Source organism: Danio aesculapii, chromosome 9 (assembly GCF_903798145.1).
Source record: "Danio aesculapii chromosome 9, fDanAes4.1, whole genome shotgun sequence".
Lineage (NCBI taxonomy): Eukaryota > Metazoa > Chordata > Actinopteri > Cypriniformes > Danionidae > Danio > Danio aesculapii.
The window spans coordinates 23832448-23845568 of NC_079443.1; the positions used below are offsets into that span (position 1 = coordinate 23832448).

Consider the following 13121-nt stretch of genomic DNA (forward strand, 5'->3'; position numbering starts at 1 on the left):
CCGATGGCACTTAATGGGTCTGAAGCTGACGCCAGGTTGGCTATGGTGTGACAATGCATGCTTCACATTGTTCATTAGTTCACCACCTTTAAATCATAAACTTGGAGGTATCGCAAAATGGAGGTGACATGCCATCAGTGCTAGCAGTGACAGAGCACTGTATTTCACTCATCTATACAGCCCAGATTGAACTTCTGACTGCGTCTGGGCTGTAAATATTCTTCACTGCAACCTCTTTTAAGTGCTCGTCTATAGTAAATTTCGCGCACATTTTGTAGTGCTTTTTTCCCTTTCTTACTTTTTATAATCATAAATTTTGGATTGTTCAAAAGTTTTAAAGAGAATACGTGAGTCACGTTTATCTATAAGCTGATGTTCTGCAAAACAACATCAACGCTTATAATAAATATTAATTGAATTTATAATAATTATTTATAATAATTTTATAATAAAATTTCACCAAATCAAAATTTTCTCAAATCCAGAAATATGGGTCAGTGTTTTTATGATGTCACTCTGCACGTTTGCTTCTCATTAGATATTCTGTCAAATCAAATGCTTTCTAGAATCTGAAGGATGTTTTACCTGCATTGTATGTACAGTATATGTGTCAAAAAGTTACATTTACAATTAATTTACTTGCTCTCAAGCCATTGAAGATGTCGATTTTTTTCTTCAGTAGAACATTAAAGAAAACATTTAGCTAAACCTGCGGTCCTTGACGATTGTTCAAATGCAAGTCAATGGTCACCTGTTTTTGAGATTAAAATCCACAGCCTGGCTGAACAATTCTGCACAAATGTAGTGAGCACAAGCTGATGGCTTGATGACAAATGCATGAGCTGTGGCTGATATTCTTGTTCTTGCTCACATAATTACTGTCTTCATTCAGCGGGTAAAATGAAGTGTGTAATGATGGACACTATACGCACTCAACAACCGCAGGTTTGCTCACGTAGCGGAAGGGGCGGAGCCATCGGGCACACTTGTTGGATAACTTTATTTACTTTGGACAGTGAAAGCAAAATTCTCCTACGAGAGTGATTATAGCGCCTCCCGATGGTGAATGCGGTTATACTCACTGCAGGTATTATTTGATAGTTTGGTCATTTATTTCACTGATTTGGAGACCGTCAAACGTCATCAGGGAAACAGTTTGAATTTGAAAAAAAAAACATTAGTGCTCTATTTGGGACGACACTACATACATATACTATGCTGCTGAGTGTGTAAGTGCATAAGTACATAGTGCATGATTGCATAGTGTATAGTGTGCCATTTGAGACAGTTTTATGCAAAGGTTTTGGCACCCCTCTGTGGCTGCATAGTAATGTGATATGCCATACAGTTTCTAGAGAAAGCTAGATAATGTTATGTTTTTCAGACAGAAATCCGTAGCGTAGCAGTGTTGATATGTGTGAAATTAAATTGAAACTGAAAAAAAGGCTGTGCAAAAGTTTGAGCACCCTCTCTTTTGTGTGGATTTCAAAACCTGTAGTCACTTAATGCTGATTGGTTACAACACAAAATTGATTTGAGTGACTCCATAAACAGTTCTAACACAAGTGCAACCAATCATGAAAAAGATTTTTAAAACAGCTGATTGCTAGTTGTGTTTCTTCATATTGTGAGCCAGAAGGAAGCAACATGGGAACCTCAAAAGAACTTCATAATGACCTAAAATTGGAATAATTTATCAACATGAATAAGGAGAAAGATACAAAAAGCTATCACAAAGTTTTAAAATCTCCACAGTTAGAAATATAGTAAGCAAATGGAAGGCCACAGGAACAGTTCTTGTGAAGGAAAGATGTGGTAGGCCAAGAAAGATATCTGAAAGGCAAAGGCGAAGAATGGTTAGAATGATCACAGACCACCTCCAAAGAGCTCCAGAAACATCTTGCTGCTGATAATGTCATTGAGCTGTGCATTGTTCCACAGTCAAGCGCACTCTACACAAAGAACAGCTCAAAGGAAGGGTAAAGTCTGCGTTGTGCCAATCAAAGTCAATTTAGGTATGCAAAGGCTCATCTGGACAAGCCTAAATCATTTTGAAAAAAAAAATACTGTGGACAGATGAAGCTAAGATCGAGTTTTTTAGTCACAACCACAGACAATTTGCATGGTGGAAAAAGAATACTGCATTCCAGGAGCAGAACCAGCTCCCTATGAAATATAGTGGAGAGTCCATCATGCTGTGCAGATGTGTGGCAAGCACTGGTACTGGAAACCTTGTCAGGGTTGAAGGTCGCATGGATTCCACCCAGTATCAGCAGATTCTTAAGAACAATGTTCAAGAATAAATCAAGAGCCTGAAGTTACGGCAGGGTTGGATGTTTCAGCAGAACAATGACCCAAAGCACAGTTCCAGATCTGCCAAGCAATTCATGCTCATACACGATACAATCATTTAGAATGGCCATTCCAGTCTTCAGACTCGAACATCATCAAAAATCTATGGATTGATTTGAAAGAATGGCCCAAAATGCCTTCAGCAAGAATTCAGGGGCTTATTGTTTGCTATAATAAACATCTACTGTTATTTCAGCAAAATAAAAGACTAAATATTGATGTCATTATTCTTTTGGAGTGCCCAAATTTTTGCACCTGTCTGTTTTTGTTATGATTAAAATGCATTATGTCTGTTGATTAAATAAAGCTTATGTTAGATGTTGCTTTTTCCATAGGGTATAAAATATATCCAAATTAATCTGCTGATTTGTAAGGTCAGCAGACTATGGCTTAAAATTATGATAATTATCAGGGGTGCCCAAACTTTTGCATAAAACTGTAGTCCACTATACAGGGCACAAATGATTTAGTGTTAAAATACTTTCCACTGGGTTGAATGAAGTCTGGAGTGTTTTAGGTCAGGTGGAACAGTCATCATTTGGTACAAATAGTATTGGTACAAATGTATTACTCTATGATCTCATTTAATAGAAATGATAGATTCCAAACTATTTTGTACAATATTTATATTTGTAAAATAAATGCTTAGTATAATACATTTCCCTTACTATAAAACTTTAAAAGTTCTTTCACTTATTATATATTTAATAATTATTTAATAAATATTATTTAATAATCCGCTAAATGTTCCTGCATTTTTTTATTATAATGCATTCCTGTATAACAACCATTTAAGTTGTTAAAAAAGGGGAAGACAGTTAACAGATTAATTACAGTGACTCTGTAACCTTTGTGAAAGGAAGAGTGTCTGTGGCGGCAGGGAAAGTTTAAATAAACTGTTCATTGTTTCTTGCATTATTTGATACTGCCTCAGTCTCTGTGTTCTACATGTTTGAATGTCAGGCAGGAAGTTCCTCTTACAGATATGGCTGTTACGCTGCTTCTCACTCCACCAAAACATACAAACATGTTTGCTAATACCGAGACAAAGTGAGTCATTTGGGTTCAGTTACTTTTACCTTCCTGTTTTTGCTGTGCGTCTGCTCAGCCTTTGCAGACCCTTAAGCCTTTTCCAGCTGTGAATGTTATCACCTCTTACACTTCACTACTGAACCCTTCACTAAAATATTACAGACATGTAAACAATTGACAGACATGCTCAGTGTTTTCTCCTCTATTGTATGTATGTATGTTTGTTTGTTTGTGTGCATGTATGTATGTATTAATGTATGTACAGTTGAAGTCAGAATTATTAGCCCCCCTTTGATTTTTTTTTCTTTTTTTAAATGTTTCCCAAATGATGTTTAACAGAGCAAGGAAATTTTCACAGTATGTCTAATAATAATTTTTCCTCTGGACAAATTCTTATTTGTTTTATTTCGGCTAGAAAAAAAGCATTTTTTAATTTTTAAAAAACATTTTAAGGTCAAAATTATTAGCCTCTTTAAGCTATATATTTTTTTCACAGTCTACAGAACAAACCATCATTTTACAATAACTTGCCTAATTACCCTAACCTGCCTAGTTAACCTAATTAACCTAGTAAAGCCTTTAAATATCACTTTAAGCTGTAAAAAAAAAGTGTCTTGAAAAGTATCTGGTAAAATATTATTCATTATTCAGTTATTAGAAATGAGTTATTAAAACTATTATGTTTAGAAATGTGTTAAAAAAATCTCTTCGTTGAACAGAAATTGGGGGAAAAAAATAAACAGGGGAGCAAATAATTGTGACTTCAACTGTATGTATGTATGTATGTATGTATGTATGTATGTATGTATGTATGTATGTATGTATGTATGTATGTATGTATGTATGTATGTATGTATGTATGTATGTATGTATTATTTATTTATTCATTTATTTATTTATTTATTTATTTGTTTGTTTATTTATTTATTTATATATGCATATTTATTTATATAGTTGTATTTTATTTATTTATTTATTTGTAATTATTTATTTGTTTAGTTATTTATTTGTTTGTTTGTTTTTATTTATTTATTTGTTTTTATTTGTTTATTTATTTATATTTATTTATTTATTTGTATTTATTTATTTATATTTATTCATTTATATTTATTTATTTATTTATTTGTAATTATTTATTTATATTTAATTGTTTGTATTTGTATTTTTTCATTTAATTATTTATTTATATATGTATTTATTTATTTTTTATTTGTTTATTTGTTTGTTTGTTTGTTTATATTTATTTATTTGTTTATTTTTGTTTATTTGTTTGTATTTATTTATTTATTTATTTATTTATATTTATTTATTTGTAATTATTTATATTTATTGATTTGTATTTATTTATTTATGTTTATTTATTCATATATTTATTTATATATTTCTTTTTTTTATTTGTTTGTTTATTTATTATACAAGATTTTTTTTATATAACTAAGTGCACCCCTGGTGAGAACTTACCAGCCCTTTCAGTAGTTTAATGTAGTTTCATATTTCCCCCTGCTATTCTAACCTTTGAGTTATTAAAATAGCTTTTATTAAAGGCTAAATGTCCCATATTTAATCTTTTATTGCACAGTTTAATTTTTACTCTTCCATTTTGTTACCAAAAGCAAATTATTACCTTAAATTTGTAAATCCATATTATGCAAATGGACCAGGTGATTCTCTTGCCACCGAACCTGCAGAACAGCATTAAGCTAAAGCAAAGGACTAATGCCTTACAGCACTGAAGATGGAATAATGTGAATTCATTGAGTGTCAGAGGAGCAGAGGATCTGAAAGCTAACACCGATCACTGATCCCTCTGCACAAAACCAGCGCTTCAGTGTATATATAACCCGTCTCTCCTCTACCCTCTCCATATATCTCTGACTGCCACACAGAAGCAAGATGTGCTCAACCAAGTAAGCTGTCAACTTCTGGGTTTGCATGTTCTGTGGTTCAGTGTGTCTACAGACTGCATGCCTAACCAGAAAGTGGGCAATAATGTCTCCTGACGGTCAAAGGTTGCGCCCGGGGCTTTTCAATGTGAGCTGTGTGTCTGTGCTACTTTAAAATGTATTAACAGCCTTTTCATCATGGTGTTTTTGCACACTCAAAAAAAAAAAAAATACTGGGTTGTTTCAAGATCAGATGAAGACCAGAGGAATTTAATTTTAACAAGCAAACAATTGCAGATTAATCAGATCAATAAATGGAAGGTACAGGACAGACGTGACACTTTGGGTCTGTTTACATCTGTTCACTTCATGCATTTTTTTTTCAGATCGGATAGCCATCTGATTGTGAGGGTTGCACCAGCTGTTTGTAAGCTCTTTCTTTAACTGGAATGTAAAGTCCACACTATAGGGGCTAAGTGTAAAGTCCACACTTAGTAGCTACTGTAAAAAATGGCCGTGATTTCAACGGTAAAAAACTGTAAAAATGCTACAGTACAAATCCGTAGCCTGGTAATGGCATGTTTCCTTAATATATACGGCGAATAACCGTAAATTGACTTTTCCAGAATTCCCTGTATAGCACACCACTTTTTATGCTTTTTGTTGACATTACTATGGATCTTTTTAGTAGTTTCCCCATCAGTGATGTACATTAGAGATTTATGTTACATCTAATGTTGATAAACAATGTTTATTTCATGACTTTAATTTTATGCATGTTACCATACTGGTGTTTAGTAGACGTGTGAATGACACTGAGCACCTTCTATCCACTGATACGCTTTTCTGCTTGTGGGAAAAGTTGATTGTGATGAGCTTTAGTTCATTATGTAACTTACTCATAACCACCTGCATATGGGTGTGCTAACATGTCTAACTGTGTAACAAAAGATGTGTAGATGTTGGTAATTCAAAAAACAGACATATTTCCTCTATAAATTAATGAAATACGGTAGTTTACCGTAAAAATGAGAAATTAGTTTTACGGTTTGTACCGTATTTTTAACGGTAAAGTTCTGGCAACCACAACTGCCGTTTTTTTTCGTAAATTTTACGGATATATTTTTTACCATTTATAACCAAGTTTGTTCCTACTTCGGTTGCATCACATGTTTTTAAGGTAAACTGTAGTTAGTAGGTCGTACACTGTATAAAGCAATAGCTGTTCTAATCAATAAAAGTGGAATTAACTTATGAATAAGTTTGTTCACCTTACAATATAAAAAAAGTTATCCCAACTTTTTAGCACATTAAGTTGTTAAACTAAATATATTCAAGTAATCCTGACTTACAGTATTATATATTTACAACTTTGAGCTACTTGATTTATAAGTAAAGTAGTGTATTAATTTTAAGTGAGCGTAACTTAAAACAGTTTGTATTGACAACTTCTTAATAAAGTAAACTTCAGTATTGTTGACTCAGAATAGTTAGTTGTGTTAACTTGCTATTAGTGTTCACTTAGTTCTTAATAAGAACAAACTTATGCTGGATAAGTTGGCGGTTCATTCCGCTGTGGCGACCCCTGTTTATTAAAGGGAATAAGCCAAAAAGAAAATGAATGAATGAATAAAAAACCTCTCCATAAAGCCATGCATAGTCACATTGAATTATGTAATATCTAATAAGAAGCATTTAAATCAATAAACTGCTTTAAAATTCTGCAACTAATGCATCTGACAAATTACATTTTTATAGTACATTGCATTACAGTCAGTCACTATAACGTACAGCGTACATACCTGAATCGTGAGCCATTAGTGCAGGCAAAATACACATGAAGTTATCAAAACATTCAACTTGATATATATATATATATAGTTTAAGTCAGAATTATTAGCCCCCCTTTGATTTTTTTTTTTTTTTCTTTTTTAAATTTTTCTCAAATGATTTTTAACAGAGAAAGGAAATTTTCACAGTATGTCTGATAATATTTTTACTTCTGGAGAAAGTCTTATTTGCTTTATTTCGGCTAGAATAAAAGCAGTTTTTAATTTTTTTAAAAACATTTTAGGGACAAAATTATTAGCCCCTTTTAGCTCATTTTCTTTTCGATAGTCTACAGAACAAACCATCATTATACAATACATTGCCTAATTACCCTAACCTGCCTAGTTAACCTAATTAACCTAGTTAAGCCTTTAAATGTCACTTTAAGCTGTATAGAAGTGTCTTGAAAAATATCTAGTCAAATATTATTTACTGTCATCATGGCAAAGATCAAATAAATCAGTTATTAGAAATGAGCTATTAAAACTATTATGTTTAGAAATGTGTTGAACAAAATCTTCTGTCCGTTAAACAGAAATTGGCGAAAAAATAATTCAAGGGGGTAATAATTCTGACTTCAACTATTATATATATATAAAATTTTAGAATAATAATTATAGAAAATTATGTATATTCGGTGCTTTAGCTGATATAACCTACAAATTGCAGATTTAAAGATTAGATTCAGATTTATATCCATTTAGCCAAATGTAAATTAAACAGTTTTCACAAATCAGATAGCTGTCCGCTCAGAGAAAATGCATGAAGTGAGCAGGTGTAAACAGGACCTTTGTTTAAATTTGACTCGAAACTGGGTTGAAACAATTCAGCATTTTTAGAGTGTAACCTCTGATGATTTTGCTTCTATGAGCAGAATATAAATGTTTTACTGTACTTCAGTGTGTGTCAGTGGGCTCCCTCTGTATTTCTGTTGCTGTGTGTCCAAATGCTTGAGCGTGTCGTTCATGCCCTGAGACAGGAACATTCTTTCGGATGAACAGATAAAGGAGAAGGAGCTGCTTATTCACAGCTTTATTTCATCTCGCTCGCTTCACATTTCTGATCATTTGTCCTCTTGTCTCCTGCAGCCCATCGATTATGAGGGCTTCCAGCTCTTCATGACCACCTACCTTGAGAATGACATCCCCGAGGAACTGTGCAAACACCTCTTCACCTCCTTCAAGAGCAAGGATGGTGGAGAAGGCTCCCCTGACTCGTCTCGAGCTGGAGCAGGAATGCTGGGTAAATAGTTTATTCAAATGACTTTATACTCTAAATAACATGTTGTGGAGGTCTGGATGAAGTATTCATTTTGATAGTTTCATTGGGTTCTGAAAAAAGGTGTGAATTATTGACTGCTGAAACACCTTTAGTCATGGTGCTAGTGGGTCAAGGATGAGAGTGAGTCTATATACTTGGAGAGCATATTACAGCAAATAAAATGTCTAAATAAAATGGAGAAATATGGGAAAAATAATGTTCCATCATTGTACAATGTAACCAGTATACTGTAGCTATTTATTTCAAATTGAAACAACATACTTAAGTTGTTCAGGACTTTATGTATTAAAGGGTCATGAAACCCCATCTTTCAGTTCAAGTCAATTTTTTCAAAAAATGCTCCATGATTTGCGGGGAGAGCTGCGAGCACACGGAGCAGTGGACGTGGCCGGCAGAGCAGTGGGAAGGAAGGGCTTTTGTCAGTTGGCTCACCAGCTCTAGTTAAAAAAAAAATAAGATACAAAATGTGAGGAGACATGACATGATTCTACATGATTTTACAGTGCATTCGGAAAGTATTCATAGCAGTTCACTTTTTCCACATTTTTTTATTTTTATTTTTTTATGTTAGCCTTATTCCAAAATGGATTAAATTAATTTATTTCCTCAAAATGCTACACTTAATTCCCCATAATGACAATGTGAAAATTTTTTTTTTTGAAATTATTGCAAATTTATTAAAAATAAAATCACGTGTACATAAGTATTCACAGCCTTTGCTCAATACTTTGTTGATGCACCTTTGGCAGCAATTACAGCCTCTAGTCTTTTTGAATATGACGCTACAAGCTTGGCGCACCTGTCTTTGGGAATTTTTGCTCATTCCTCTTTGCAGCTCCTCTCAAGCTTGATCAGGTTGGATGGGAAGCGATAGTGTACAGCAATTTTCAGATCTCTCCAGAGATGTTCAATAGGATTTAAGTCTGGGCTCTGGCTGGGCCACGCAAGAACGTTCACCCGAGTTGTTGTGAAGTCACTCCATTGATATTTTGACAGTGTGCTTTGGGTCGTTGTCCTGCTGGAATATAAACCGTCGCCCCAGTCTGAGATCAAGAGCACTCTAAAGCAGGTTTTCATTTAGGATGTCTCTGTACATCACTGCATTCATCTTTCCCTCTATCCTGACTAGTCTTCCAGTACCTGCTTCTGAAAAACATCCCCACAGCATGATGCTGCCACCATGCTTTACTGTAGGGATGGTATTAGTCTGGTGATGAGCATTGCCTGGTTTTCTTCAAACGTAACACCTGGCATTCACTCCAAAGAGTTCAATTTTAGTCTCATCAGACCAGATAATTTTGAGAAAAGGAGGTCTGAGAGTCCTTCAGATGCCTTTTGGCAAATTCCAGGCGGGGAGTGGCTTCCGTCTGGCCACTCTACCATACAGGCCTGATTGGTGGATTGCTCCACAGATATTTGTCCTTCTGTAAGAAGAACACAGATGGTTTTCATTTTTCCACAGAAGAATGCTGGAGCTCAGACAGAGTGACCATCGAGTTATTGATCACCTTCCTGACTAAGGCCCTTCTCCCCCGATCACTCAGCTTACATGGCTGGCCAGCTCTAGGAAGAGTCCTGGTGGTTCCAAACATCTTCCACTTACGGATAATGGAGGCCACTGTAACCATTCTCCAGCCTTGCGCCTCCAGCCAAGCCTATCTTGAGGTCTACAGACAATTCCTTTGTCTTCTTGCTTGGTTTGTGCTTTGACATGCACTGTCAACCCTGGGACCTTATATAGACCCTTATATAGACAGGTGTATGCCTTTTTAAATCATGTCCAATCAACTGAATTTACCACAGGTGAACTCCAATTAAGCTGTTGAAACATCTCAAGAATGATCAGTGGAAACAGAATGTACCTGAGCTCAATTTAGAGCTTCACGGCAAAGGTTGTGAATACTTATGTACATGTGATTTTTCAGGTTTCTTATTTTTAATAAATTTGCAACAATTTCAAAAAATCTTTTTTCACTTTTTCATTATGGGGTATTGTGTGTAGAATTTAGAGGAAATAAATAAATTTAATCCATTTTGGAATAAGGATGTAACAAAAAAATTTGGAAAAGGTAAAGCGCTATGAATACTTTCCGGATGCACTGTGTAGTTTACAGTAAGTAATTTAATGCCTACATCTACAATAGTCTGTTTGTAATTTTAAATAATATATAACCATGATTTGTTTTATTATTATAAAGATAATCCTGTTTATATAAACACTATAAATAGACTTCTCTTCTCCTGAATCCTGGGTCTGAATGCAGACAATATGGATAGCAGTACAGCATGTCTCTTTGCCTATCTATTCCAACCATTAGCACTGCCGGTAATCTGGAAGATTTTTAACATGTGCGAACATGGCAGCATGGCGATGTGTCTGAATGGTAACAAACTCAACTGATAAAAAACAAAGTCCGCCATTCTCCAATTCTCATACAGCTCTCCCGACAAGGCCTGCTGCACACAAACAGGTTGATGTATCGGCCCTGACGGCCTTGCAGAGAAAGCCATGCAACAAACACCGTGGATCATAGAAACAAACACATACGACCCTTCATGAATGGCTAAATACTGCGTGTCGTGCACTTTGCAGACTTGGCAAATCTGTGATCTGTACATATAGTCTGTCATTGAAAACACGTGCAGTCATGAATAATTAAGAAGCAGGGTCTTCTCATAGGATAAGAAAACTCAGCTATGAATAATAATGAGACTAACGCATCATCACTCCACTAGCAGATTCACGCTACGTTCCCGATTGTGATCCCACCCCAATAATTATTTAAAACCCGGATGATGAAATTAGCTGACAAAAGCTCAAAATTATCAAGTTTTCTCCACAATTAAAGCTGACAAGTGCTAACATTGTCTTAAGTGATACTCAACACACACAAATCTGATACAATTTTAAAGAAAGTACTCCAGGGTGTCTTGAACCTTTAAAATATATATAAAAATTTTTTTTGCAGATAAATGGATAAAAAAACATAATGGTTTGAAGGGCAAAATATAATAAAAAATACAGTTAAATTCGTAAGTCCAAGGCACTCAGGGAGTAATTGAAAAGTTAAAAAGCCTTTAATAACTATTTATTTATTAACTATTTATTAGGTTATTATTAAAAAAAAATTTTTTGCACTGCACCTACACATTTTGGCAAAACCTGCCTTCTCAGGGTGACAATCTTCTGGTGTGTCTGGAGTTTATTTGAACACTAAATGGCAATTAAATATCTGTTTGGTGTTCAATAGTGTTCAAATGAACTCCAGACACACCAAAGATTTTTGTTTAAAAAATCTAAACACTTTAGACATAAAATATTAAATACTTGCTATTCTGGACTATTTTGTGGTCACTAATCACTAATTTTCTGCATCATCAACTCAAGCACTGCTGTCAATAAAGCAAAAAGGTGGGCAAGCTACTGTAAATACAATAAAATTCTAAAAGTAGATAGAAAGTTTTAAGAAATCTTTCACTGTCACTGTGAAGCGGTCTGATCCATTTTTGCTTTAAAAAATAAATTGAAATAAAATAAAATCGTTATTACCTCAAACTTTTAAGGCACAGTGTATTCAATGAAAAATATAGCACTTTCACCTTTGATGCCAGACTTTTGGATGATGCCTTATTTTATAATTTGCATTAGATTACACTATGCCTGACTAAAACAAACTTCTATGCATCTGGAGATCCAGACTCATTTGTGTTACACAGAGAAACCTGCTGTCTGCCTTTTAGCTACTCTATGACTCTGAGCTTTTGCTTATCAAGACTAGATAAAATAACTGATTTGATGAAAGAGTCCATTTTCAAGGAAAGAGGCTGGTGGCCTTTTGTCTAAATCACTCTTCTATCACTGTTGACCTGAGGCGATTAAGAGGAATAGTTTGATTGCCAACAGTGCCATCTAGTGCCAAGATTTCTCTGCACTGGCAAAACAGCACAGCCAGTGATTTCTGTAACTCTTTATCTATCTTCTGCTGAACACAAAATAATATATTTTAAAGAATGTTGGAAAATCATGTTAGCATCTAAAGGTTGGCATCATGTTGGGATCAAAGTACTATGGAAGTCAGTAGCTTTGTTTCCATCCACCTATATTTTTGCACATTAATTTTAATGCTTTGTGAAAATCCAAGATGCTCATACATTTTGAAAATGAACTGAGTAGGATGAACTTTTTATCCGATAAGAAAACATAAACTACAATGGAAACACATTTACTGAATACATTCCAATATGAGAATGATAAAAAGTCATGTGCTTTTGTTTTAACAGATCATGTGATAAAAATAGGCACAATAGGACATTAATGGGCAAACCAGCAGACTGAACACATTGTAAAACATCTAAAATGGTGTTTTGGTCATTCTAAAATGACTTAGCTAAAGTGTGTCATCAAAGTGGTTCAGTATTATTACCTCTCAGAAATGTCTTGAGCGACTGTGCTCCCAAAGAGCTCCCAAATGCTTCGAAAAGCTACTGTACCATGTGTTCATTGCATTTTGTATTCATCTTCTAAAGTGCAAGTCATTTATTGTATAAGAAAAAGGTCTAAATTTGCTTCTTCTACAACAGCAAATTCCACTTTTCCTGTTGATAGAGTATTTACGTCATTGATTCACTAATATTTTATGCATTATTCCAGTTTTGCGCCTAAATCTAATTCACATCTTTTTATGGAAACAGCTAATGGCTACTGGTTTACAGCATTCTTCAAAATACTAAGTACCTCATTAT

At 34.3% G+C, this 13121-nt stretch overlaps 1 protein-coding gene across 1 annotated transcript in view; it reads left to right on the top strand.

Annotated features, from left to right (window-relative positions):
- Positions 1 to 13121, top strand: part of LOC130234898 (diacylglycerol kinase beta) — a 174646-nt gene that overhangs the window by 20673 nt on the left and 140852 nt on the right. The window contains exons 3-4 of the mRNA XM_056465230.1: positions 5271 to 5291; positions 8186 to 8339. Of these exons, the coding sequence (XP_056321205.1) occupies positions 5271 to 5291; positions 8186 to 8339 (175 nt within the window). The remainder of the gene's footprint in view (positions 1 to 5270; positions 5292 to 8185; positions 8340 to 13121) is intronic.